Raw genomic sequence first — 26,087 nt, 5'->3', positions numbered from 1 at the left:
ACAGCTCCTCTTAAAGGAGCCGCACCTTTTAAAGGGGGGGATGTCCCCATTTTGAGGGTCCCCATTTTGAGGGTCCCACTTTCTGGGTCTCACTTTGGGGTCCAATTTTGAGGGTCCCATTTTGGGGGTCCCATTTTTAGGGTTCCATTTTGAGAGTCCCATTTTGAGGGTCCTATTTTGGGGCTCCCATTTTGAGGTCCCACTTTGAGAATTCCATTTTGGAGTCCCCATTTTGACGTCCCCCCTTTCATTGCGTCGCCCGGCCTCTCTGCCCCCAGACCCCTCACACACACGCTCCATCTCTGCACCCTTTATTACCGAATGCTCGGGGGGTACCCCCGCGGCCCGGGGCGGGGGTCTCAGGGCCGGGGTCCCTCAGGGGCTCCCCCGACACGGCCTCTTGCTGAGGTTGCCCAGCACCTGCTGCTGCTGCGGGCGGTAGGGCACCACGAAGGCGTCGGGCGGCAGCAGCGCCGCCCCGTCCGCGCCCAGCCGCCCCATCAGGACGTAGCTGGAGCCTGGAAGGGATTTGGGGAGGGGGCGTCAGGGCCGGGGGGCCCGAGCAGAGCCCCGCCGGCGCCTCCCGGGCACACGCACCTTTCTTGAGCGCGGGGCAGAGGCGGCAGGGCAGCAGCACCCGCAGCGAGGAGCCCTTAGCGGGCTGAGGCAGCCCCAGCGCCGCCGCCGCCTTGAACACGCCGAGCACGGAGAGCACGGCCCAGCCCGGCTCCTGCGGAGGGCCCCGCGACACCGACTTCACCGTCCCGGTCAGCACTGCAGGGACGGGAACGGGGTAAGAACCCTTAAGGCTCGGGGTTGGGGGTATGGGGGGGCCCGACCTCACTTTCCCCTCACGGTTCTGGGGAATTCTCCAGCGCCCGACCTCAGGTTCCCCTCACGGCTCTGAGGAATTCTCCAGAATTTTCTGGGTGCTCCCTGCCTCAGTTTCCCCGTCGTTTTTGAGGGATTCTTCAGACTCCCAGCCTCAGTTTCCCTTCATGGTTTTGAGGATTCTCCAGAACCCTCTGGGCACTCCCCGCGTCAATTTCCCCTCACAGATTTGGGGAGTTCTCCAGTGCCCGGCCTCAGGTTCCCCTCACGGTTCTGAGGAATTCTCCAGAACTTTTCGAGTGCTCCCTGCCTCAGTTTCCCTCACGGTTCTGGGGAATTCTCCAGACTCCCAGCCTCACTTTCCCCTCACAATTTTAGGGATTCTCCCCCCCCCATTTCGAGCTCTCCCCGCTGTGTTTTCGGGGTGTTTCTCACCGAAGTCGCTGCTGCAGAAGTTGCTCTGCAGGGTCCCGGCGCGGCGGCAGCGCTGAGGGCAGGGGGCGGCCGTGGGGACGGGCTCGGCCTTGGGGCCGGGGGGCGCCTTGGCCTTGGGGCCCCCGCGGGGCTTTGGGGCGGGGGTCTCGGGGGTCTCGCTGCCCCCCGCGGGGTCCCGCAGGGTGTAGGAGGCCGAGAAGCCGTCGGCGGTGACGCTCAGGTCGGACACGAACTGCACCAGCAGCTCCGGGGAGCTGGACACGATGGGGCTGGGGGATTTGGGGGGTCAGGGGGCTCAGGGGGATTTGGGGGGTCTCGGGTGGTTTGGGGGGTGCTCAGGGGGTCCCGGGTGCGTTTGGGGGGATTCCAGGTGGGTTTGGGGGGGTCCCAGGTGGGTTTATGGGGTGCTCAGGGGGTCCCGGTTGCTGTCAGGGGGGATTTGGGGGCATCAGGAGGGTTTAAGAAGGATCGGGGCAGTTTAGGGGGGGATCACACAGGGTTGAGGGGGTGCTCAGGGGGTCCCAGGTGGGCTTGGGGGGATGCTAGGTGGGTTTGGGGGGTGCTCAGAGGGTCCCAGGTGGGTTTGGGGGTGCTCAGGGGGTCCCAGGTAGGTCTGGGGGGTGCTCAGGGGGCCCCAGGTAGGTTTAGGGAGATGGTAGGTGGGTTTGGGGGGTGCTCAGAGGGTGCCAGGTAGGTTTGGGGGGTGCTCAGGGGGTCCCGGGTGGGTTTGGGGGGATCCTAGGTAGGTTTGGGGCGTGCTCAGGGGGTCCCGGGTGGGTTTGGGGGGATCCTAGGTAGGTTTGGGGGGTGCTCAGGGGGTCCCGGGTGGGTTTGGGGGGATCCTAGGTAGGTTTGGGGCGTGCTCAGGGGGTCCCGGTTGCTGTCAGGGGGGATTTGGGGGGGTTTAGGAGGGATCGGGGCAGTTTGGGGCGGGCCGGGGGGCTCGGCGCGGTCCGGGGGGGCTCGTGGGGAGGGGGCTCACCCGGGGGTCTCCTCCCCGCAGAAGCGGCCGAGGCGCCGCGCGTCGTCCCGCGCCCCCCCCTCGAACACGGCCACGTAATCGTAGCGGCAATGCGGGTCGGGCTCCACATCGAACTTCCCGAACCGCAGCTCCACCACCTGCACATCCCCCCCGACCCGGGACCCGTGCTGAGACCCCTCCCGGGTTCCCCCAGACCCTGTAGACCCGTCCCCAAATTCCCCCGAGCCTCCCCAGTCTCTGCTCAGCCTCCCGTGACATCCCATTGTGACCCCAAAAAAGAATTTCTGACCCCTCCCAAAGGATTTCTGACCCCCCCAAATTCCTCCTATCCCTCCCAAACCCCCCCCTTGAACACCCACAAATCCCTCCTGACCCCCCCAACCCCCAAATCTGAACCTCCCCTAATCCTCCTGACACCCCAAACGCCCCCCAAACCCCCCAGGACCCCCAGACCTTGCCGGGGGGCGCCACGATGTGCCAGGAGCAGCTGATCCCGGGTGGATAATTCTCCTCGGGCCAGTTCGGGGTGCTCAGGCTGCCCTGGGGCTTCTCCAGCCTCCCGCCACAAAACTGATGCTCTGGGGGGGTGGGGGTCGCGTTTTTGGGGGGCACAAACACCTTCGGACCCCCCTTCCCTCCCCACACCACCGGCGTCTCCTCTGTCCCTGAGACCCCCCTGAATTTTGGGGGAAATTTGGGGAGGGCTCCGCCAAAACCACCCTGGGACTGTTGAGGAGATGGAATCTGGGGAGTGAGACCCCCCCCCGGGAATGTTTTTTGTAAATTTTTTAATTCTTTAATTTTTGGGGGGGGGCGGGAGGGTCATACTCACCGTCAAAATAGTGCCAGGACTCCCCGAAAAATTGGGGTTTATTAAAGACCCCCGAGCGCCGCCGTCCCTGGGGGGGCCCTGCAAAAGGGTTGGGCTGGGTTGGGGGGGGCCTGGGGGGCTCCACGGCGCTTTTTGGGGTGGCTTTGAGTTTTTTTGGGGCGGTTTGGGATGTTCCATGCGGCTTTGGGGGGCCTCTGTATGGATTTGGGGTCTGGGTGGTTTAGGGGTCTCAGTGCTCCCTCCTTTCCCTCTCAGCTTTTCCCTCCCTTTTGTGCCATTTTTTTGTGCCAATAAATGAAGTTTCCTTCATTTTGTGCCATTTGTTTTTTTTTTTTTTGGCCAAAAAAATGAAGTTTCCTTCATTTTATCGTGACGTTTTGCTCCATTTTCCTCTCTGGCTTTTCTTCTCCAACTTCTTTCTTTTCACTCTTTTTTTCCCTCAGTTTTTAAATTTTTTTCTTTTCAGTTTTTCTCCCCTCATTTTTTCTATTACTTTTCTTCTTTTCCTTTCACACTTTCCTCTCCTTTTCTCCTCAGCTTTTCCCTCCTTTCCTCCCTTGCACTTTTCCCTCATTCCCCTGTTTTCTCCTCAAACTTTCCCCCCATTTCCTCTCTCCCCTTTTCAGTTTCTTCATCACACTTTTCCTTCCTTTCTCTTTTTTTTTTTCATTCTCTCACTTCACTCCCCAATTCCCCATCGGGGTTTTCCCTTTCTGTTTTCAGTTTCACACTTTTCCCTCCTTTTCCATTCACACTTTCTCCTCATTCCCACTGGTTTTTCCTCATTCCCGCTGTTTTATTTTTTCCTCATTCCCACTGTTTTCTGCTCATTCCCACTGTTGTTTTTTCCTCATTCCCACTGTTTTGTTTTCTCCTCATTCCCACTCTTCTTTTCTCATTCCTGCTGTTCTCTTTACTGGTGTTTTTTATTAAAACAGTGTTTTAATACAATAAAGTGTTTTAATAAATAAAGTGTCCTAGTATTCCTCATTTCACTGTCTTGTTTTCTCCTCATTCCCACTGTTCTCATTCCCGCTGTTGTTTTTTTCCTAATTCCCACCGTTTTTCCTCATTCCCATTATTTTCTGCTCATTCCTACTGTTTTTTTTCCTCATTGCCCTCTTCTGTCCTCATTCCCACTTTTTTCTCCAATGAAATTTCCCAATTTCTGTTTTTCCCTCTTTCCCATCTCTCTCCAGGGAGGCCTTTTGCCCTCTCACATCCCTCAGAATTTGGGGCTCTTTGTGGCACTTTTGGGGGCATTGCTGTGAGGTTTTGGGTGTGTCCACATTTCCAGGGTGGTTTTGGGGCGTCCCCCGGGCCTGTCCCTGCTCCCCGCCGGCGGTGCTCCCCGTTTCTGCCCCGGGGCTGTCCCCCGTTACCCACCGTGGCTCGGGGGGCTGCCGGCGCTGAACCAGGCCAGGAAGCCCCGTCCGGCCGTGGCGCCGTCGCTCTCCATGGTCAGGCGCAGCCGGTTCTGGGGCGCCCGCAGCGCCCCGGGGCGGAAGGTGCCGCAGAAGCGCCCCAGGAGCGGCGCCGCGGGGCCGTGGCCCCCGAACACCGACAGGGCGTCGAAACGGCACCGCGGGTCCGGCTCCAGGTCGAACACGCGGAACGAGAGCGTGGCCACCTGGCCCTCGGGCACCTGGGGACATTGGGGACACCAGTGGGACACTGCAGGGTCACCACCTGGCCCTCGGGCACCTGGGGACATTGGGGACACCAGTGGGACACTGCAGGGTCACTACCTGGCCCTCGGGCACCTGGGGACATTGGGGGCCACCACCAGGACCTGGGGACACTGCAGGGTCGCCCTATCCGGGGAGCCCCGGGTGACCAGGTGGAGGTTGCCGGGTCTGGGGAGTCCCCCGGGGTGTCGGGGTGACCGTGCGGGTGTCACCGGGGGCCCCCGGGGGTCCGTACCGTGATGGTCCAGGTGCAGTTGCTGCCGGGGGGGTAGTGCCGGGGGAAGCCCTCGCTGGCGATGAACCCCGACTCGCCGCGATGGTCCCCCCCGCACGGGAACACCGGGAACACCGGCCTGGGGGGCACACGGGGGAGTCAGAACCGGGGGAACCCCGGCGGTGCGGGGCTCCCGGTTCCGGGGGGTTCGGGGCAGCCCCGGCTCTGGGGGGGCTCCTGGTTCGTGGCTCCGGTTCTGGACCGGGCAGCGAGAGGCTCCCGGTGCCCGGGGGCGGTCCGGAACCGCGCGGGGCTCCCAGAGCGAGTTGTCCCGAACCGGGAATGTCCCGCCCCAGGCCCAGCCCCGTCCGCAGGGGTGGCGGTGCCACGTTCGGGGGGCGGTCCTGTCCCGGGGGGGTCCCGGGAGTCCCGTGCCCGTGGGGGGGTCCCGGGGTGGTCTCGGGGCTGCCGTCCCGGGGGGGGTCCCGTCGGTGCCGTTACCTGGTGGCGTTGGGCCGGGGGCTGGGCGGGGGGCTCGGGGGCGGCTCCTGGCCCGCGGCCCGGGGGGGGCTCAGCGCTCCCAGCGCCCCGAGCAGCAGCAGCGGCAGCGGCGGCCCCAGGCGGCTCATGGCGAACGGGGCCGGGGCGAACGGGGCCGGAACGGGACAGGAACGGGGCCGGGGGGGACCGGGGGGTGCGGGGAGGGGGGAACGGGGGGCGGGAATGAACGGGAAAAGGCGTGGCCTGGCGGCGACACGCCCCAAAGGGGCGGAGCTCACGAAGCCAGCTCCGCTCTGCCTGCGTGGGAGGGGCGGGGTTTTCCTAAAGGCCGCGCCCACAAACAGAAAGAGGCGGGACCCTCCGCGAGTGGGCGGAGACGCCGCTTGGCTCCGCCCCAAGAGGCGTGCTCAGGGCGTGGCCTAGACATGCCAAGCTGGAGTGGGCGTGGCCAGCAGAGAAGAGGCACCAGACTTGGGGGGGGGGGGGGCCCATAATTGAGGCGCTTCTGTTTAATTAGCGGGATCGCCATTAATTAAGGACTCCCCTCTAATAGGGGGGGCCCTCCTGACCGAGGACCCCTTCCAAGACACACACACACACACACGGGGGGGTGGGGCAGTGTGACAGCAGCTGGGGGCTCCCCGGGGCGGGGACACCCCCCAAATGTGGGGAGGGGGCTGTGATTGTCCATTTGGGGAGGGGGCGCGCCCCCAAATCCCCCTACGGGATTTGACCCCGCGCCTTCAGGTCGGGAGCCGAGCGCTGGCGGCGGACCCGGGGCGGGGGCGGGGACCCCCCATCCAGAGACCCCCTGCGGGGACGCCCCGAGTGGGGAGGGGGCTGCAGTGAGGGGAGGGGGCTGTTGTCAGCTTGGGGGGCGTCCCCCGCGCCCCCTGCCCAGGCCAGGCGGTGCTGGGGGTTGCTCTTGAAGGGGAAGCGCAGCTTGGGGTCCTGCTGGAAGCGCGGGGGGCGCCGGGGGGGCTGCAGGAGGGGCTGCGGACTCCCACCCGCCATCAGCCGCGCCTGCTCCTGGCGCAGCCAGCGCAGCCGCCCCCGCCGGAACGCCGGGTCCTGCTCCATCAAACGGCACAGCCGCGCCGCCGCCGCCCCCGGGGGCGAGGGGGGGTCCGAGCGGGGCCGGGGGCGGCACGGGGAGGGGTCCCGGGGGGCGTCCTGGGGGGGCGGATCGGCATCGTCAGCGTCGTCCTGAGAGGGGATGGAGAGGGGGGGTTAGAGGGGTCTGGGGGGGGCACAGGGGGGTTAGAGGGGTCTGGGGGGCTGTGGGGCTGGGAGAGGGGGAACTGTGGGGTGTCAGGGGATGGGGCACTTGGGGTGTCAGGGGGCTCCATGCGTCTCTCAGGGTCTCCTTGGGTCCCTCTGGGTCTCTGTGGGGTTCCCCGTGTCCCTCAGGGTCCCTCCCCATGTCTGTCTGTCCGTGCTCCCAAGGGGGATGGGGATGACGCGCTCCATCCGCCCCACGCGTGTCCCTCAGTCTGTCCCTCCCCGTGTCCCTCAGTGTCTGTCAGTCTGTCCGTGCTCACCAGGGGGATGGGGATGATGCGCTCCATCTGCCCCACGCGGTCGCGCAGGGCCCGGATCTGCTCGTCCTTGGCGCTGTTCTGGCGCCGCACCTCGCTCAGGATCCCGGCCAGCCTGTCCAGGTGCAGCCGCAGCCCCTCCACCTCGCTCACCTGGCACACAGGTGTGCATTTTATCAAAAATCCTTTCTTTTATCAAAAACCCTTCCCTTATCTGCCTGAGCTCGCTCCGGATCCCCCCAGCCTGTCCAGGTGCAGCTGCAGCTCCTCCTTCTCCCACCACACTCACTTGCTCACCGCCTTCATCCTCCTCCTCCTCCCACCACACTCACCTGCTCACCGCCTTCATCCTTCTCCTCCTCCTCGCGCAGCCGCGGTGCTGGCTCCAGGCTGGGCTCGGTGCTGACCCTCGGGGCTGGCGATGATGATGATGATGATGATGACGATGATGATGATGTCCCCGGTCCCCGGCGGCGCTGCGGGATCTGGTAGACAGGCAGCGGCTCCCGGCGCCCGGCCCGACGCGGCCCTGAGGGCACCGAGGGCACCACCGAGGGCACCGGGAGCGGCCGGCAGCCCAGCCCGGGGCACAGGGGGGGCTCGGGGCACACGGGGGTCTCAGGGGGCTGCGGGGAGATGGGACAGAGATGGGGGAGAGGCTCCAAGGAGGCGGGGGAGCCCGGGGGGACACCCAGGAGACCCCGAGACACATCCAGGGCACTCACGGGACACTGAACGGATCCAGGGGAGCCCTGAGGGACACCCAGAATACCCCCAAGGGACCCCCAGACACACCCAGCATGGTCACGGGACACTGAGGGGACCTAGGGGACACTGAGGGGACCCAGAGGACAATGGCGACACCCAAAACTCCCCCAGAAAACTGTTGAGACACATCCACAGCGCTCACGGGACACTGAGGGCACCCATGGGACACTGAGGGGACCCAGGGGACACATCCAGGGCGCTCATGGGACACTCAGGGCGACACCTGTGACACCCAGGGGCCACCCAGCTACATCCAGAGCACCTGGGGGCCACCTGTGACACTTGGGGACACTCAGGGACACCCAGGGGCCACCAGGATTCCCAAACGCCCCCCGTGCCCCCCTCACCTGTGTCTGCTCCGACCCCTCCTTGTCCCCCTGGGGTTGGTTCTGCAGCTCCTGCAGCCTGGGCGGGGGGGGACACGCAGGGTGAGCCCCCCCAGGGCTGATCCCGGGGGTCCCCAGGCCCCGTGCCCACCTGTGCGGGGGTCTGGGGACCCGTGCCCACCTGTGCAGGCGCATGTCGATGCCCTGCTGCTCCAGCAGCTCCCTCTGGGCCAGGTTCCAGTCCAGGGGGGGCCCTGGGGACGCCCCCTGCTCGCGCTGCCGCCGCGCCTGCTCGGGGTGCGTGAAGCGGAACACGTGGTTCTGCCCCAAAATCAGCCTGTTCCCTGGGATGGAGGTGGTTAGAGGGGATTTCAGGGGAGATTTGGGCAGGTTCTGCCCCAAAATCAGCCTGTTCCCTGCGTTTGGGGGGGGTCACAGGGGGATTTTGGGTAGATTTGGGCAGGTTCTTCCCCAAAATGAGGGTTGGGAGGGGGTTAGGGGGGTCACAGAGGGGGTTTGGGGCAGATCTGGGCAGGGTCACAGGGAGTTTTGGGTGGATTTAGGTGGAAAACGGGGCTTTGAGGGCGTCATAACAAACTCCAGAGAAAATCTGGGGGCGACACAAGATTTATCAGCGGTCAAAGAAAATTTGGAGGGAAAAGTTGGGATTTTTGCGGGGTTTCAAGTGAGAGCCAAGTGGATCTTGGGCACAGGGCTATTTTGGGGACACACACAGGGATCTGGGGGGCTTTGGGGGTCCCTACCCGACTTGAGCACCACCGGCTCCGTCACCTGCTTCCCGTTGACGTAGGTCTCAGCCCCCTCACACGGCTCCAGCGTCACCACAGCTTCAGGGGGGGACAACAAGGCGAGGAGGGGGTCACCTCCGTGCCGAGGGAACCCCAGATCCCACCCAAACCACCCCAAAATCCCCCCAGGAGCCTCGCGGTACCTGGGGAGGCCGCGCTGACCTGCTCCAATTGCAGCATTTTGGGGAGAAATGGGGTAAAAAAGGAGTTAAATCTGTGCCAGGAGGGGGCTGGGCAAGGGACGGCACCCCAAAATCTGGCAGGGCACCCCCAGAATCCGGCAGGGACCCCCCAAAATCCATCAGGGACCCCCCAACACCCCGTACCTTCCCCCGAGGAGGGGTCGGGGCAGCTGCGGAAGAGGCAGTGCTGGTCCTGGATGGACGGTCCTGAGAGCTTGATGTCCACGTCCACCCGTCCCACCCTGCCCGGGGGGGCAAACACAAATTGGGGGGGTCCCAAAGGGGGTCCTGAGGGGGTTTGGGGGTCCCACAGCCCCCCCACCCACCTGGTGACGCCGTCCTTGATGTGGTACAGGAGGCATTCGGACATCAGGGGATCCTCGTTGAGGTTCACCAGGTGCGGGGTCTGTTTGGGAGGTTTGGGGATAAAAAAGGGGGTCAGGGGTTGGGGGGGACCCTCAGGGTGAGGCAAACCCTCCCCCCCAATTTAAAAAAGTTAAAAATTTGCCTTTTTGGGGGAAAACACCCCGACAGTGCCGCCGTCCTCGCGCAGAGCCACCCCCATCTCGGCCAGCAGCGCTTCCCTGGCGGGGGGGCACAGGAATTTGGGGGGGAAAAGGAAATTTGAGGGGTTCAGGAATATTTTGTGGGGGCTCAGGAATATTTTGGGGGGGTTCAGGAACATTTTGGGGGTCCAGGGCCCCCTCTCACCGCTCCAGCCTCAGCGCCTCCGTCCGTCTCAGCTTCTCCTCCCACGTCTCGTTCAGCTCGGCGATGATTTTTTCCGTTTCCTGGGTTGAAAAACAAATTTTGGGAGGGGTTCCCGTGGACTGGGGACCCCCTCAGGCTCCCCGAGGAGCAAGGCAGGGGTTTTGGGGGTTTTTGGGATTTTTTTGGGGTTTTTTTGGGAGTTTTCACCTGCAGCCGCTCCATGGCCTCGGTGGGGCCCAGGGGGGGCTCCAGCCCCGGGTCCCCATTGAGGGTGGGGGGCGCCGTGCTGGGGGGGGCGCTGGAGGTGAGGGAGGGGTCGGTGAGGCCTGGGGGGAGATGGGGGGCTCTGCGTGAGGGGGCGGGGCACCTGCTGCACCCCCAAATCTCATCTCCCCCCAAATTCTCTCTGCATCCGACACCCCAAATCTGCCCCCCCTACAAAATCCCCTAAATCTGACCCCCAGACCCCACAAATCCCTTTAACTCCATCCTCAAACCCCAAATCCCACCAAATCCCCCCTCAGAGCCCCCAAACGCCCCCAGATCCCCCCAAACCCCCTCACCCTGGGCGCTGAGCAGCTCAAACTCCCCAAATCCCCCCTAAATCCCCTCAAAGCCCCCAAATCCCCCCTAAATCACCTCACAGCCCCCCAGATCTCCCCAAACCCCCCAGCCCCTCACCCTGGGCACCGAGCAGCTCCCGCAGCCTCTCAGGAGCCCTAAAAACCCCCAAATTTCACCCAAACCCCTCACCCTGCGCGCTGAGCAGCTCCCGGAGCCGCGTCACCTCCCGGCGCAGCTCGCGGATCAGCCGCGCGTTCGGGTCCTCGTTGATCACCGCGTGGCACCGGATCTGCTTCGTGCGGTCCGCGTACCTGGGGGGACAGAACAGGGAAAAATGGGGAAAATGGGCAAAAAGGGGGGTGGGATCAGCACCAGGACCCCCCAAACCCCCCCCCCACCCGTGGCACCGGATCTGCTTCGTGCGGTCTGTGTACCTGGGGGGACAGAACGGGGAAAAAGGGGAAAAAGGGGGGTGGGATCAGCGCCAGGACCCCCCCAAAACCTCCCTGAGCCCCCTCCTCACCGCAGCGTGCTCAGCGTCTCCTCGTAGCTGCAGTCGGCCGGGCTCAGTGCTGCAATCATGGCTGTGCGTGAGTTCCCTCCTGTTTATATGCATTTATATTTACATAAATGTTTATACATTTATATATAAATGTATATAAGTTTATATCTACATAAATCTATATAAACAGGAGAGAACTAAATATATAAATATATATGTATAATATATAAATAACAAGATATAAAAATTATTATGTAATAAATTATTTAAAAATAAGATATATTTAAATAATATATATAATAATATATATTTACACATATAATAGATATAAGAATTATTTTATGTATAACAAAATAATATAAAAAATAATAATGTAGATTAATATATAAATACATATAAATACGAGAGAACTAAACATATAAATATATATAATAATATATAAAAACTATTTTGTATGTAATAAAATTATTATTTAACAAAATATATATTTAAACAATATATATAAAACAATATAATATATATTTACATATAATATACAGAAATTATTTAATGTATAGTAAAATTATATATGTAAACAATATACATAAATAAATATATATTTAGAAAAACACATACATTTCTACATATATATATATATAAATATCCTGAGCCCCCCAAAATATTTTGGGTATTCAGTAGTTGTTTAGATAAAAGCACTCTGTAATCACCTGTAAATTGTGGTGTACATTTGGCAGCCATGCCACAATAAATACAAACAAACACACATTTTCTAACTTTAGGCTGTCAAAGAGTTTTTGTCGCTCACAGCTAGATATTGGTACTACATCAATATCCATATTTTGGTACTAGATTAATATCCACATTTTCAATAAATCAAACCCACCCAGGTTCTCCTTCAGCAGCCACGTCAGCACCGAGTCCCGGTACGGGATGAACTCCGGCTTCTTCTTCTTGCTGGTCTGCCCGGGAGGATGAGGAGGGTGGTGAGGAAGGTCGTGAGGGGTCCCCAGAAAAAGGAGGGGACCCCCCCGGGGGTGGGGGACCCCAGACTCACTGCCTCGGCCAGGGCAGAGATGACCTTGCCCAGCGTGGTCAGGGACTTGTTGATGTTGGCGCCTTCCTGGGGAGGAGGAGGAGGGGAGGAAGGCTCAGGAGGGCTCTGGGGATGCAGAGGCCCCCTCTTTTTTGGGGGTCCCAGCCCCTCTTTTTTGGGGGTCCCAGCCCACCTTGAGGCGGATGCCCTTGGCCCCCGAGGCGTCGGCGCGTTCGCTGCCCGCCAGGTCCACCAGGGAGATGCGGCTGACCTGCGGGGATTTGGGGGAAATTTGGGGCTGTTTGCGGAATTCTGGGGGTGATTTGAGGGAGCGGAGAGAATTGCGGAGTGCTGGATGAAGATAACGGCGAATTTTGGGGGGATTCAGGAGATTTCAGGGTGATTTTTGGGGGATTTCAGGAGGGATTTCAAGGGACTTTCAGGGGATGATTTCAGGGCGATTTTAGCGGGATTTCAGGGTGACCCAGAACTGGTGTGGGATGGATTTGGAGGTCACTCCAGGCCCCCCCGACCTTCTCAGTGGCCAGCTCGCTGAGCGGGTCCTGGCGGCGCTGGCTGAACACGATGCTGAACACGGCGTGCGAGCGGCTGCTGGTCTCGTTCATGTTGGTGGCCGCCACCGTCCTGCAGGGGACCGGGACGGGACCCTCGGTGCCTGGGGGTGGTTCTGGGGGGTCCAGGCCGCCCCCACACCCCGCCCTGCCCACACCTGGCCTTGTTGCCGCTGTCCATGAGGTCGGCGATGTCGGCGAAGGAGGCCACGGCCAGGCGGGACAGGTCCTGCACGTAGGGCCCGAGCAGGGGGTGCTCCCGCACCCGCAGCCCCCCGCGGCTCTTGGGGTTCAGCAGGTCCCGCACGCGCTCGCAGTAGATCTCCAGGTAGCTCACCTGGGGGGGAGACAGGCTCAGGAGGGACCCCAAAACTCAGAGGGGGTCGGGGGTGAATGATCCAAACTGGGGGGCAAATCGATGGGGATTTTGGGGGGATGTCAGGGGTGATTTCAGGGGGGTTTCAGGGGGTGATTTCAGGGGGGAATCCCCAAAATGGTGACAGGGGAAACTCCCAAAGTCCTCAGCTGAGTCCCCAAAATGTTGGGGTGGCTGAGCCCCCAAAATGTTGGGGTGGGTGTCAGATGAACCCCCAAACTGTTGTGGGGGGCGTCTGGTGACTCTGCAGGACTCAGCGTCTGAACTTTGGCGTCTGAGCACCCAAATTGCCCAAGCGGGGGTGTCTGCAATCCAGGGGTCACGCTCTGACCCCCCAAACCCCCCTGACCCCCCCCCAGAGCCCATGAGACCCTCCCCAAACTCACCTCCACAGAGAACGACAGCTCCGGCGACCCCTCCCGAGCCATGCGGGCGAACAGATCCTCGCAGAGCTGCGGAGAGGAGGAACCTTGAGCCGGGATCCGGGGGGGCTCCAGCCCTTCCCGAGCCCCCCCGGGAGCCCCCCCAGCCCCCGGACCTGCGGGATGATGCCGCGCTGCCCCGGCTCCTGCCGCCCCATCATGGTGTAGGACTTGCCGGCGCCCGTCTGGCCGTAGGCGAGGATGCAGACGTTGTAGCCCTCGAAGGCATGGGCCAGCATCTCCTCGCCGATGTCCTGGTACACGCGGCGCTGCGAGGCGAAGTTGGGGTCCTCCTCCTGCGGGGGGGGACACTCAGGCACCAGCCCCTCTTTTTTGGGGTCCCAGCCCCTCTTTCTGGGGGTCCCAAACCCTCTTTTTTGGGCTCCGAGTCCCCCAGAGCCCCCCGAGCACTCACCGAGGTGTGGGACCAGTAGGAGTAGTCGAAGGTGAAGTGTTTGGTGCCGTCCTTGGGGAGCTTGGGGTTGGTGATGCCTGTGGGGTGGGGGGGGTGACACCGGCGTTGGGGTGACCCCCGCACATCAGCCTCACCCCCCCCCAGCACCCTCACCCCCCCCAAAACCCTCCCCGTTGCTATTTTTAGCCCAGGGCAGCTGCACTCCGGGCCCGGGGCCAGCACAGGACAAGGACGGGGACAAGGGGGGGGGGTCCCATATCGTGATTCCCCCCACCCCTCACCCCTGGGGGTCCCTCCCCTGGCCGGACACCCCCTCCGGGACGCCCCCCACTCACAGGTGGTGTTCCCCCGCATCTGGATGACACACTTGGCCTGGCGGCTGCTCTCCCTGGCGCTGAAGGGCCGGACCCGCACCGCCACCTTCACCGAGGCGCCCGCCATGCCCGCGACAGCCTCAGCCTGTCGCGACAGAGCGGCGTCACCGCCCCCTCCCCTCCCGTCACCGCCACCCCTCGGCCAGGTGTGTGTGCCAGGTGTGTGTGCCAGGTGTGTGTGCGACCCCCGGGAAGGGCAGGGCAGGGCAGGGCAGGGCAGGGCAGGGGGGCTCCGTGTCCCTCCCCCGGTGCCGCCCAAGGACAGCCCTAAAAATAAACCCGGGGGCGGTTCATAAAAAAACCCCCCAATAAATAATAAAAAACCCAAATAATAACTAAAAACTAATAAAAATTAATAAAAATAAATATATATAAAATCTAAGAAACACAAATATAAAAATATAAATATATAAAAATATATACAAATGCGGACAAATACATACATATATAAATATAAATTATGTATACTTACAAAATAAAATAAAAATAATAAAATTTAAAAGTAAAATTAATAATAAAATAATGAAGACAAAAATAATATATATAAGCATTTAAATGCAACTATAAACACGATAAATATAAGTATATAAATATATAAATATATAAATATATAAATATATAAATATACATATACACTTATATTTATATATAAATACAAATTATATATAAATATAAATATATAAAATCAAATAAGAATAATAAAAATTTTTAAAAAATAGGAAATAAAACCGGGGGAGGGGGTGACCAAAGAGCCCCCGGTCCCAACCCTCCCCAGCGCACCCCAAAATTCAGGGGGAGCCCCGGCAGGGTCAGAGGTCAGGGATGGGGGCACAGGGAGGGATTTGGGGCAGGGGGGTGCGATCCCTCCCTGGGTTCCCCCCCTCAAATCCCAGGTGACTCCAGGTCAGCATAAACAGCACATGACACCCCCGAGCGTCACTGAGACCCCGGGACGCCCCAAATCCCCTTCCCACACCCCCAGGACCCCCAAACCCGCCCCTACTCCCCTGTGAGCCCCCCGAATTTGCTCCCCGACCCCCGACACCCCCCAAGCTCTCGCCGTTCCCGCTCACCGGCCCCGCGGTGCCGCATCCCCTCGGCCCGGGGGTGTCCGGGGGGTCCGAGGGGGGCCCGGGGGTGTCCCGGGGAGTTCCCGGGGGGTTCCGAAGTTTTCCCGGTGGTTCCCGGCGGTTGCCGGCGGTTCCCAGCGGTTCCCGGCCGTTCCCGGGGTGTTCCGAGGGGGTCCCGGGGAGTCCTGGCGGTTCCCGGGGGGTTCCCGGGGGTGTTCCGGGGGTACCTGAGGGGTTCTTGGGGAGTTCCGGAGGGTTTGTCGGGGGTTCCGGGAATGTTCCGGAGGTTTCCCGGTCGTTCCCGGGGCTCCGTGGCGGCTCCGGGGCTGCGGCCGCGCCCGGGCCCGGCGGGGCGGGGCTGGGCCGGTCCGGGGCCGGGGCCTGGGGCGCGGCGCGAGGGGCGGGGGTCGATGCCCCGCCCTTTCTTAAAAGGGCAACGCTGTACAGATGGGGCCCACATCTGGAGCGGCTTTTCCCGCGTTTTTACCTCAGGATTTCCCCCTCATGTTTCTCTCTCCTTTTTCCCTCAGGGTTGTGTTTTCCCCATTTTTTAACTCACTTTTGTCTTCTTGTGAAATGATTTCCTCCATTTTCTTTTAGTTTTTTTCTTTCTCTTTTCTTTGTAAATACTGTAGGTTTCCCTACATTTTTTTTCGCCCAGAAAGACTCCAAATCCTTAAAATGGCCCCAAAAAGACAGCCCCTAAATCCTCAAAATGGCTCCAAAATCGCCTCAAGAAAGTTCATTTTCAGTACTAATAGTATTTATCATGCAGTTGGAATCCTTATTTCAGAGTTGTGTAGTCTGAGAGTACAACTGGTGATATAACCGTAAAGTTTATTGTGTTGGCAGGACAGAACGCGTGTGATTCGCCCATACAATCATAAAAAAGGGAGTGACAGCGAGAGAATTGCACAATTTAATTAACAAAGTTCATCGCGCCACATCGCCCCGCCCACACGACCCCGAATGCCCCCACCCCAACCACGCCCCTTTATGCGCTAACCACGCCCTCTCCCGGCGGCGCGCTGACCACGCCCCCTTGCGCACTGACGTCAGGCGCCGGCGGCGCTGGCCCGCGGCGGGCGGGAAGATGGCGGCGGGCGGCGGGGGCGGGGGCGGCGGCGGCGGCGGCGGCCCTGAGGCGCCAGGTGGGGCCGGGGGGGCCGGGGCGGAGCCGGGGGCGGGGCCGGGACCGTGTGGGGCGGGGATGGGGGTTGGGGGGGGTTCCGATGGGGGGGGGCCGCTGTGGGGCGGAGATGGGGGGGCGGTGGGCGGGGCTTGGGGGGGCTGTGGGGAGGAGATGTGGGGGGCAATGGGGCAGAGATGTGGGGGGCAGTGGGGCAGAGATGTGAGGTGCCATGAGCGGGGGATGTGGGGGGCAGTGGGGCAGAGATGTGGGGGGCAGTGGCACAGAGATGTGTGGGGCGATGGGGGAGATATGTGGGGCGCGATGGGCAGGGGATGTGGCGTTACAGTCCCCTGTCGCCCCGTTGTCCCCATCAGCTGTTTTTGGGGGTCCCTGATCCCCTGTCCCCCCGGTGTCACCCCGCAGTCCCCCACCCCGTCAGCCATTTTGGGGGTCCCTCCACTGTCCCCCACCCTGTCACCCATTTATTTTGGGCGTCCCTGCAGGTTGCAGCCCTTGCTGTGCCCCCCTCGGGGAGCCCTGAGGGCCCCACACGCCCCCCGAGATGAGCAGCAAGGACCCCCCCGAGGTCTCAGGTGAGGGCAGGGGGACACGGTGGGGGGACACAGGGGACACTGGGGGGGTGCTGGGGACAGGGAGGGGACACAGGTGACACCGAGCCCTCCTCCCAGCAGAGAGGGGACACCTGAAGGTTTTCCTGCCCCGGAAGCTGGTGGAGTGTCTGCCCAAATGTCCCGTGCTGCCCAAGGAGCAGCTGCGCTGGAACACCAACGAGGTGGGCACTGGGGGGCACGGGAATGGGGATGGGGGTGGGAGGGATGTGGGGTGGGCAGGAGGGACTTGGAGACATGGGAGGGGATGTGGAGGCGCAGGAATGGGGATGGGAGGGACTGGAGCTGTGGGGACACAGAAGGGCCATCAAAGGGACACAGGAGGGGGCTTGGCTGAGGATGGGGGCAAAATGGGGGACAGGGGCAGGACAGGGGACACCAAGACCACGGGACAGCAGGGGTGGCACAGCAGACTGGTGCAGGGGCTGAGGGACAGGGTACACAAATTTGTCACTTGTCACCTGTCCCCCTCCCCAGGAGATCGCCTCGTACCTCATCACCTTTGAGAAACACGACGAGTGGCTCTCGTGCTCCCCCAAAACCAGGTCTGGGGATGCCCTGAGGGGCTGGGGGTGGCCTGGGGGCTCCCGGGGGGCTCCCGGGGACCCCCTGACCCCGTGTCCAGGCCGCAGAACGGGTCGGTGATCCTGTACAACCGGAAGAAAGTCAAGTACCGCAAGGACGGCTACTGCTGGAAGAAACGCAAGGATGGCAAAACCACCCGCGAGGACCACATGAAGCTGAAGGTGCAAGGAGTGGAGGTAGGGGGACCCCAAACACAGCCTCCCCCCTCCCCAAAAAACCCCCTGGTGTCCCACAAAAAGCACCCATTGCCCTAAAGGTGCTCATGGTTCGGGTATGGGCAGCTGGGGATGCAGCTGCGGGGGCCTCAGGACACACAAAGGGGGGACAGAGGGTGCTGGGTGCCCTCGAGCGACAGTTTTGGGGTGCTGGGGACACCCAGTGGGTGGTTTAGGTGGTCCAAGATTCCCAGTTGGGGGTTTGGGGGTGTTGGGAGATGCCCAAAATGGGGTTTGGGGGTGCCAGGACCAGCAGGGGGTGGTTTGGGAGCGTCTATCTCCTGCAGCCCAGGCAGCTTGAGAGTCTGGCTTGCATGTGAGATCCCACGGGCTGCAGGGACCCCCCAAAATCTGTCAGAGCCCCCCCAATCCCTGCTGTGTCCCCCCCCAGTGCCTGTACGGCTGCTACGTGCACTCGTCCATTGTGCCCACCTTCCACCGCCGCTGCTACTGGCTGCTGCAGGTAACTGGGGAGGGGGCCAGGACCCCCCCGGGACCCCCTGGGACCCTCCCAGGACCCCCCCAACCCGCTGTGCCCCCCCAGAACCCCGACATCGTGCTGGTGCACTACCTGAACGTGCCGGCCATGGAGGAGTGCGGCCGGGGCTGCGCCCCCCGGCTCTGCAGCCCCCCGCTCTGCTCGGGGGCCCCCCCGCTCTGCGACCCCCGCGAGTGGCTCAAGTGGTCCCAGGAGGAGCTGGTGGCTCAGCTGCGCCCCATGTGTGAGTGGGGGGCTGCCCTGGGGGGCTCTGCACCGGGGGGTTTGACCTCAGAGGGGCTGGGGCAGTGGGAGGGAGGGAGGGAGAGAGAGAGAGAGAGAGAGACCAAAATTCTCATTTTTTGGCAGATTTGTTGGTTTCTTTATGAAACTTTGCAGGGTAAAGTGGGGCTGGGGAGGGGGAGGACACCCCAAACCCAGTTCTAGAGGAATTTTGTGCTTTCCCACAGGATGGAGTGGGGTGGGGGCTCTGTGGGGCTGTTTTGGGGCGTCAGGGAGGGCGTGGCCCCCCAGCTCTACGTCTGAGGGGTTCCCCCCTCAGTCCTGCAGTCCATGGGGTGAAGTGGGGCTATGGCAATGGGGGGAAATCAGAGGGTGGGGGGCTCTGTGGGACTGTTTTGGGCAGGGGCTGCGGGGCTGTTTTGGGGGTCAGGGAGGGCGTGCCCCCCCCCAGCTGTGTTTCTGAGGTGTTTCCCCCCCGTCCCGCAGTCCATGGGGTGAAGTGGGGCTGTGGCAATGGCGGGGCCGCCCCCGGGCTGTCCCTGGAGCAGCTGGTGCAGCACGTCCTGGAGAGGCACCAGGCCCGGCCGCCCCCCCGCACCCACGCCTGCCTCTGCGCCGGGGGGCTGGGTGAGACTGACCCCCCGGGACCCCCGAAATCCCGGGGAACCCCCCAAAACCCCAGGGGAACCCCCGGGGAACTTCCCGCGACCCCTAAAACCCCTGGGGAACCCCCCCAAAACCCCGGGGAATCCACTGGGACCCCCAGAATCCCTTGAGAATCCCCCAACACGCCAGGGAACCCCCCGGGACCCCCAAAGAGACCCTGGGACCCCAGAGCAGCCCCCTTGTGACCCCAAAATCCCACTGTGACCCCAAAATCTGCTGCCACCCCAAAATCCTCATGTGACCCCCAAATCTGCCCCCCGCTAACCCCCCCGTTTTGCCCCCCCAGGCACCCCCGGCCATAAATGCAGCAGCACCAAGCACCGAATCATCTCCCCAAAATTGGAACGGGCGGGGGTCGCCGCCCCCCCTGGGGACCCGCACCCCAAACCTGCCCCCTCCTCCCCGGACACCACCCAGCCCTCCCCGGCGCCCCCCGAGGGACCCCCGCGACCCTCCCCATTTCCCCCCTCCTCCTCCTCCTCCTCCTCCTCGGCGGGTGCTGGGGGGGCTCTGCCCCTGCTGGTGGTCGCCAATTTAGGGGGTGGGGGCGCGGCGGCGCCGGGGGGTCCCGAGCAGCCCCTGGGGCTGACCCCGAGCCAGCACCTGGTGGGGACCCCCGAGGGGTCGTGCCCCACGGCGCCGCCCCCGCTGCAGCCCCCCGCCGCTGCCTTCGACCCCGACTGCTTCCTCAACAGCCCCCGCCGCGGGCAGACCTACGGCTGCGAGGCCGACCCCCCCCCTGGCGCGCCCCCCCCGGCCCCCCCAAGCCTGCAGCAGGAGGAGGAGGAGGAGGAGGAGGGAGAGGAGAAAAGAAAGCGGGGGGCTGCAGCCCAGGACCCCCTCCCCGCCGCCGCGCCCCCTCCCCAGCCCGCCTTCCCCCTGCCCTTCCCCGAGCTGCTGCTGGGGGGCGGGGGCGACACGGGGGGGGTCCCCCCGACCCTGCGCGACGCCCCCCACGCCCCCCCCCCTCACCAGCTCCCCTCCTCCCCCTCGGGCCCCCCCAGCGACCCCCCCCCCGCCGTGGCCATCACCGATTTCTCCCCGGAGTGGTCGTACCCCGAGGTGAGCGATTTGGGGAGGGGGTGCTCTCCCCCAGACCCCCCTCCTGCCCACCTCGGGGGTCCCCGGTGACCCCCCCGGTGTGCCCCCCCCTCCAGGGCGGGGTCAAGGTGCTGATCACGGGGCCCTGGGGGGACCCCGGTGCCTCCTACTCGTGTCTGTTCGACCGCACCTCGGTGCCCGCCGCGCTGGTCCAGCCGGGCGTGCTGCGCTGCTACTGCCCCCGTGAGTGCCCCCCGCCCCATTTTCCCGCTGCGCCCCCTCCCCACGGGGGTCTGCCGGTGCTCTGACCCCCCCTCTCCGTGTCCGTGTGTCCGTCCGCAGCCCACGAGGCCGGCGTGGCCGCCCTGCGCGTGGCCTGTCCCCCCCAGCTGCTCTCGGCCGCGGCCCCGTTCGAGTACCGGGCACGGGGGGCGGCCCCCGGGGCACAGCTGGACTGGCTGGCGCTGGACGGTGAGTGGGGGCCCCCGGGACCCCCCCAGAACGGGACAGACCCAAACACCTGGGTTCATTTTGGGGTCCTGCTGTGGCGACCCCAGACCCGCCCCTCTCTCCGTGGAGCGACGCTCTTTGGGGTCAGGGCGTTTGGGGAGGCTCTGTCTGTCAGGGCGCCCCCCTCACCCTGTGCCCCCCGCTCTGCAGAGGCCCAGTTCCGTCTGTCCATCCTGGAGCGCCTGGAGCAGCTGGAGACGCGTCTGGGGGCCCTGCCCCCGCCACGGGGGGCTCCCTCTGAGACCCCCCCCGAGCAGGTGAGGCCATCCCTGGTCCTCTGTGTCCCCTGATGTCCCCAGATGTCCCCACTGTGCCCCTCACGTCCCCTGACATTCCCTGATGTCCCCACTGGGTCCCTCATGTCCCCTGACATTCCCTGATGTCCCCACTGGGTTCCTCATGTCCCCTGATGTCCCCACAGTGCCCCCCCTGTCCCCTGACATTCCCTGCTGTCCCCAGGGGCCGGGCTCCTCCTTCGAGGCGCGGGTGGTGGCCGTCTGCGAGGCCATGATGGCGCGGCCGGGCTGGTCAGCGGGGACAGCGCCGGGGACAGCGGGCACCTCGCTGCTGGCGCACGGGGTGACGTTCCGTGGGATGACTCTGCTGCACCTGGCGGCTGCCCAGGGCTACGCCAGCCTGGTGGAGGCTCTGCGGCGCTGGCGGTGAGCAGGGACACCTGGGGACACCTGGGGCAGTGTCCCCAAGCAGAGGTGACCCTCGTCAGCCTGTGTCCCCTCCTGTCCCTGCAGGGCGCTGGCAGTTGAGAGCCTGGAGCTGGAGCAGGAGATCGACCCCCTCAACGTGGACCATTTCTCCTGCACCCCCCTGGTGAGGGGACACTGGGGACATTGGGGACACTGTGGTGGTGGCACTGTGGCAGGGCTGGCAGTGCATCCCAAGGTCATGGGGCACAGCGTGGTGTCTCAGGCAGGGCTGGGGGATACCAGGGGTGGCACCTGGACACAAGTGACACCCTGGGGACAGCGCTGTGCCCTCGTTGTCCCCAGATGTGGGCGTGCGCCCTGGGGCACCGGGAGGCGGCGGAGCGGCTGTGCCGCTGGGACCGGCGGGCGCTGGCCGTCCCCGACACCCTGGGCCGGCTGCCCCTGGCCCTGGCCCGTGCCCGCGGCCACCTGGCCCTTGTCACCCGCCTGGAGGAGCTGCAGGTGTCACCCGTGTCCCCTCGCTGCCACCTGCCCGGCCTGCGCGTCCCCTCCCCGCTGTCTGCCAGCCCCGACACAGGTATGGCCCCTTGTGTCCTCCCTGTCCTCTGGAACTCTGTCCTGGTGTCACTGTGTCCTGTCCCTGGTCACCACTCCCTGGTGTGGTTCCTGTCCCTTCACTGTCACTGTCCCTTCTCTGTCACTGTCACCATATCCTCCCCCATCCCCTTCTGTGTGCCTCCAGGGCCCCCTCCAGCCTTTTCCCCCTGTGTCCTCCCCATGTCCCCTGCTGTCCCCTGTCCTCCCCCAGCATCTTTGTGTCCCTGGGATGTCCCCATGGTGTCCCCTGTCCTCTTGCCATGTCCCATATGTCCCCCATGTCCCTTGTCCTCCTGCCATGTCCCCTCGAGGTGTGTCCCCCCATCACTAACCCCCCCGTTCCTGCCATGTCCCCGTGTCCCCAGGGCTGAGCACAGCCAGCAGCCTCTCGTCTCCCTCGGGGCTCTCCGAGGGTCCCGGCTCCGTCCCGCTGCCCCCCGGCCCCCCCGGGCCCCCTGACGATGACGCCTGGGGGGTGGCAGTGCCCCCCAGCCCCCCTGAGGACGCCCTGGCCCCGCCCTCTGACGCCCTGCAGGTAAAGGAGGGGGGATGGGGGGGGGCAGAACCCTGGTGTCCCCAGGCCGAGGTGGGGACACAGACCCCCGATGTCCCCCTGTGTCCCCAGGCCGGGGTGGTGACACCCCTGGGACAGACCCCCGATGTCCCCCTGTGTCCCCAGGCCGAGGTGGGGACACAGACCCCCGATGTCCCCCTGTGTCCCCAGGCCGGGGTGGGGACACCCCTGGGACAGACCCCCGATGTCCCCCTGTGTCCCCAGGCCGGGGTGGTGACACCCCTGGGACAGACCCCCGATGTCCCCCTGTGTCCCCAGGCCGGGGTGGTGACACCCCTGGGACAGACCCCCGATGTCCCCCTGTGTCCCCAGGCCGGGGTGGTGACACCCCTGGGACAGACCCCCGATGTCCCCCTGTGTCCCCAGGCCGAGGTGGGGACACCCCTGGGACAGACCCCCGATGTCCCCCTGTGTCCCCAGGCCGGGGTGGTGACACCCCTGGGACAGACCCCCGATGTCCCCCTGTGTCCCCAGGCCGGGGTGGTGACACCCCTGGGACAGACCCCCGATGTCCCCCTGTGTCCCCAGGCCGGGGTGGTGACACCCCTGGGACAGACCCCCGATGTCCCCCTGTGTCCCCAGGCCGGGGTGGTGACACCCCTGGGACAGACCCCCGATGTCCCCCTGTGTCCCCAGGCCGAGGTGGGGACACAGACCCCCGATGTCCCCCTGTGTCCCCAGGCCGAGGTGGGGACACAGACCCCCGATGTCCCCCTGTGTCCCCAGGCCGGGGTGGGGACACCCCTGGGACAGACCTCCGATGTCCCCCTGTGTCCCCAGGCCGGGGTGGTGACACCCCTGGGACAGACCCCCGATGTCCCCCTGTGTCCCCAGGCCGGGGTGGTGACACCCCTGGGACAGACCCCCGATGTCCCCCTGTGTCCCCAGGCCGGGGTGGTGACACCCCTTGTCCCTCGTCCCCAGGCCGAGGTGGTGACCCTGGCCCGCCAGATCATCGAGGCCACCCCCGAGCGCATCAAGCAGGAGGCGCCGGGGGGGCCCCCGGGGACACTGGGAGCACTGGGAGCACCGGGGGGGACCCCGGGCACAGCGGGGCCAGCGGGGCTGGGCGCTGCCATGGCCTGGCTGGCCACGTACCTGGAGAGCGTGGACCGGCCCCCTGCACCTGGGCACAGGTACCCCGGGCTGGGGGGGGTCCAGGAGGGTACCCCGGGCTGGGGGGGGCCAGGGGGGCACCCTCAGCTCCCCGGGGGGGTCACCCCCAGTCAGCAGCACCCCGAGAGGGTCTTGGGGATCCCCTTGGGAGGGCCCTGTGCTACTCCAGTGTCTCCGTGGGGGGGGGGGGAGTCTCCCACATCCTTCACACCCCAGAGTCCCCCCTGGGGGCACCCCCTGGTCCCTGGGTGACAGCCTGTGACACTCCTGGGTGTGTCCCCCCCCCACCGCCCATCCCCCTGACCCTCCTGTGCATGCCCCCCCCCCACAGGGCAGAGGTGGCCTCCTCGTGGGGGTCCCTGGGGACATTTGGTGACACTCAGATCTCAGATCCCCCCTCGTGTGTGTCCCACCCTGGGTGTGTCCGTCCCCGTCCCCCTGACCCTGCCATGTGTGTGTCCCCTCCCAGGGCAGAGGTGGCCTCCTCCTGGGACACCCTGGGGACGTTTGGTGACACTCAGATCCCCTCTCGTGTGTGTCCCACCCTGGGTGTGTCCCTCCCCATCCCCCTGACCCTGCCATGTGTGTGTCCCCTCCCAGGGCAGAGGTGGCTTCCTCGCGGGGGTCCCCGGGGGTCCCCGAGCGGCCGCCCCCCCCCTCGGCGGCGGGCTGGGCCGAGTTCCTGAACGCCTCCGGGGGGGCCCGGGGCGAGGGGGGGGCCGTGGCCCTGCTGACCCTCAGTGACCAGGAGCAGCACGAGCTCTACGAGGCCGCACGGCTCGTCCAGGGGGCCTTCCGCAAGTACCGGGTGGGTGCCCCCTCCCTGCACCCCAGAACGCCCCTGGGGCCCTCTGGGGAGTCCCCGGCACCCCAAATCCTCCCTGGGGGCTCCCTGGCACCCCAAAACACCCCTGGGGCCCCCCCGGGGGCTCCCTAGCTGACCCCCCAAACCCCCCCGGGTCCCCCCAGGGCCGGAGGCTGAAGGAGCAGCAGGAGCTGGCGGCCGCCGTCATCCAGCGCTGCTACCGCAAGTACAAACAGGTACCCCAAAACCCCCGGGACCCCTCCCAGGCACCCCCCAGAGCCCCGGGGACCCCAAACCCCCAGGGACCACGCAGAACCCCCCTAACCCTCTATCTCTGCCCCACAAGCTGACCTGGATCGCTCTGAAGGTAACGGGGGCCGTGTTGGGGTCACTCAGATGTTTGGGGCTGTTTTGGGGTCACCCAGGTGTTTGGGGTCACCCAGGTGTTTGTTTGGGGCTGTTTTGTGTTTTGGGGTCACCCAGGTGTTTTTGACGCAGGGGTGCTGTGACACTGGGGTGACAGTGAGGGGGCTGTGACACTGTGGTGACCCTGGTGACACTGGTGTCCCTTGCAGTTCGCGCTGTTCCAGTGGATGACGCAGGGGTGCTGGGTTACTGGGGTGACATTGGGGTAACTGAGGGTGCTGGGACACTGGGGTGACATTGGGGTCTCTGTTTGAGGGTGCTGTGACACTGTTGTGTCCCCGTGTCCCCCCCAGTTCGCGCTGTTCCAGCGGATGACGCAGGCCGCCATCCTGATCCAGAGCAAGTTCCGCAGCTACGCGGAGCAGAAGCGCTTCCAGCGCCGCCGGCGGGCGGCCGTGCTGATCCAGCAGCGCTTCCGCAGCCTCCGCCAGCACCGGTGCGGCCCGGGGGGCTCCCGGGGAGCGTGGGGGGCACGGGGCGGGGGGCACGGGGGTCTCACCTGCCCCCTCCGTCCCCCCCAGGAGCACCTTCCTCACCCTCAAGCAGGACCAGGCAGCGCGGAAGATCATGAGGTTCCTGCGGCGCTGCCGCCACCGGTAGGGGCACAGGGAGAGGGAGGGGACCGGGGAAGGTGTTCCCAGGGCTTTGGGTGCAGAGTCCCGAAAAAGCCTGATCCCACCCCAAATTTGCGTGTCCCTGGCCCAGGATGGAGGAGCTGAAGCAGAACAAGGACGTGGAGAGTTTACAGACGCGGGGCCTGGCCTCGTGACCCCCCCACGGGGTTGGGGGACCCTCAGTGCCCCCCCCACGGGGGGAGCTCCCCTCGCTGTCCGCCCTCCCCAGGTGTGTCCGTGTGTCCGGCTGTCCCCGTGGGGAGGGGCAGGAGGGGGCAGAGCCGCCCCGCGCCCCCTCCCCATCGTCTCCCGCCCCTCCCCCGCATGCCCCCTCCGCCCCCCCACACCCCGTGGGGGCTCTTTGTACAAAGTTCCATTAAAAAACAACGAGGAAGCGGGAATGGAAAATGCGGTGAGTTTGTGTTTGTGGGTGGGGAGGGGACACTGGGGGGACATGGAGGAGAGGGGACACTGGTGGGACACGGGGAAGGGAAGAAGGGAGGGAGGGGACATCGCTGGGGGAACATGGCGGGGAGGGGACACTGGGGGACATCGCTGGGGGCGCGGGAAGACCCCGCGGAGCTGGAGGTACGGGCCTTTTAAATACAGGCCACGCCCTCTGGCCAGACCACGCCTCCTAGGCCGG

The 26,087-nt window shown here is 64.1% G+C and overlaps 3 protein-coding genes across 3 annotated transcripts; 1 reads left to right on the top strand and 2 right to left on the bottom strand.

Annotated features, from left to right (window-relative positions):
• Positions 1–301: 301 nt before the first annotated feature.
• On the bottom strand, positions 302–5,611 carry LOC128950139 (procollagen C-endopeptidase enhancer 1-like). The gene is made up of 8 exons (XM_054295016.1): positions 5,484–5,611; positions 5,004–5,121; positions 4,467–4,725; positions 2,702–2,826; positions 2,249–2,385; positions 1,267–1,535; positions 598–774; positions 302–518 (listed from the first exon to the last, which is right to left on the bottom strand). The coding sequence occupies exons 1-8, from the start codon at positions 5,609–5,611 to the stop codon at positions 376–378; spliced, it is 1,356 nt and encodes a 451-aa protein (XP_054150991.1). The 3' UTR covers positions 302–375.
• A 367-nt stretch (positions 5,612–5,978) lies between these two features.
• On the bottom strand, positions 5,979–15,197 carry KIF1C (kinesin family member 1C). Its single transcript, XM_054295015.1, has 23 exons — positions 15,149–15,197; positions 14,037–14,160; positions 13,702–13,778; positions 13,403–13,582; positions 13,251–13,316; positions 12,647–12,825; positions 12,450–12,561; positions 12,110–12,187; positions 11,938–12,003; positions 11,767–11,842; positions 10,905–10,983; positions 10,571–10,692; positions 10,025–10,143; positions 9,818–9,897; positions 9,615–9,690; positions 9,433–9,512; positions 9,251–9,348; positions 8,880–8,963; positions 8,297–8,459; positions 8,137–8,194; positions 7,354–7,647; positions 7,025–7,174; positions 5,979–6,689 (listed from the first exon to the last, which is right to left on the bottom strand). Exons 2-23 carry the CDS (start codon positions 14,140–14,142, stop codon positions 6,204–6,206), a joined length of 2,829 nt encoding a protein of 942 aa, XP_054150990.1. The 5' UTR covers positions 14,143–14,160; positions 15,149–15,197; the 3' UTR covers positions 5,979–6,203.
• A 1,027-nt stretch (positions 15,198–16,224) lies between these two features.
• Positions 16,225–25,764, top strand: CAMTA2 (calmodulin binding transcription activator 2). The gene is made up of 24 exons (XM_054295014.1): positions 16,225–16,296; positions 16,781–16,870; positions 16,967–17,070; positions 17,384–17,451; positions 17,532–17,667; positions 18,098–18,169; positions 18,251–18,428; positions 18,914–19,054; positions 19,380–19,849; positions 19,988–20,155; positions 20,251–20,377; positions 20,477–20,605; positions 20,795–20,901; positions 21,104–21,306; positions 21,394–21,472; positions 21,652–21,886; positions 22,272–22,441; positions 23,405–23,616; positions 24,197–24,404; positions 24,566–24,637; positions 24,748–24,768; positions 25,121–25,263; positions 25,349–25,423; positions 25,533–25,764. Exons 2-24 carry the CDS (start codon positions 16,840–16,842, stop codon positions 25,594–25,596), a joined length of 3,213 nt encoding a protein of 1,070 aa, XP_054150989.1. The 5' UTR covers positions 16,225–16,296; positions 16,781–16,839; the 3' UTR covers positions 25,597–25,764.
• Positions 25,765–26,087: the final 323 nt, after the last annotated feature.

The sequence above is a fragment of the Melozone crissalis genome, unplaced genomic scaffold (assembly GCF_028551555.1).
Source record: "Melozone crissalis strain CALT ecotype California unplaced genomic scaffold, PUWL_Pcris_2 ptg000462l_1, whole genome shotgun sequence".
Classification (NCBI taxonomy): domain Eukaryota; kingdom Metazoa; phylum Chordata; class Aves; order Passeriformes; family Passerellidae; genus Melozone; species Melozone crissalis.
The sequence above is the reverse complement of the archived record's forward strand: the minus strand, read 5'-3'. Positions and strand labels throughout refer to the sequence as shown.

Excerpts from the sequence above, each read along its gene's own strand:
- LOC128950139 (XM_054295016.1), bottom strand. The coding sequence starts at position 5,611 with ATGAGCCGCCTGGGGCCGCCGCTGCCGCTGCTGCTGCTCGGGGCGCTG. Across the intron at positions 4,726-5,003 it reads ACTGCACCTGGACCATCACG|GTGCCCGAGGGCCAGGTGGC; the intron begins GTACGGACCCCC and ends CAATGTCCCCAG. Across the intron at positions 775-1,266 it reads CTTCTGCAGCAGCGACTTCG|TGCTGACCGGGACGGTGAAG; the intron begins GTGAGAAACACC and ends CCGTCCCTGCAG.
- KIF1C (XM_054295015.1), bottom strand. The coding sequence starts at position 14,142 with ATGGCGGGCGCCTCGGTGAAGGTGGCGGTGCGGGTCCGGCCCTTCAGC. Across the intron at positions 10,693-10,904 it reads GAGACGCTGAGCACGCTGCG|GTACGCGGACCGCACGAAGC; the intron begins GTGAGGAGGGGG and ends CTGTCCCCCCAG. Across the intron at positions 8,460-8,879 it reads GCCGGTGGTGCTCAAGTCGG|GGAACAGGCTGATTTTGGGG; the intron begins GTAGGGACCCCC and ends CCTCCATCCCAG.
- CAMTA2 (XM_054295014.1), top strand. The coding sequence starts at position 16,840 with ATGAGCAGCAAGGACCCCCCCGAGGTCTCAG. Across the intron at positions 17,071-17,383 it reads TGCGCTGGAACACCAACGAG|GAGATCGCCTCGTACCTCAT; the intron begins GTGGGCACTGGG and ends CCCCCTCCCCAG. Across the intron at positions 24,638-24,747 it reads GCTACCGCAAGTACAAACAG|CTGACCTGGATCGCTCTGAA; the intron begins GTACCCCAAAAC and ends CTGCCCCACAAG.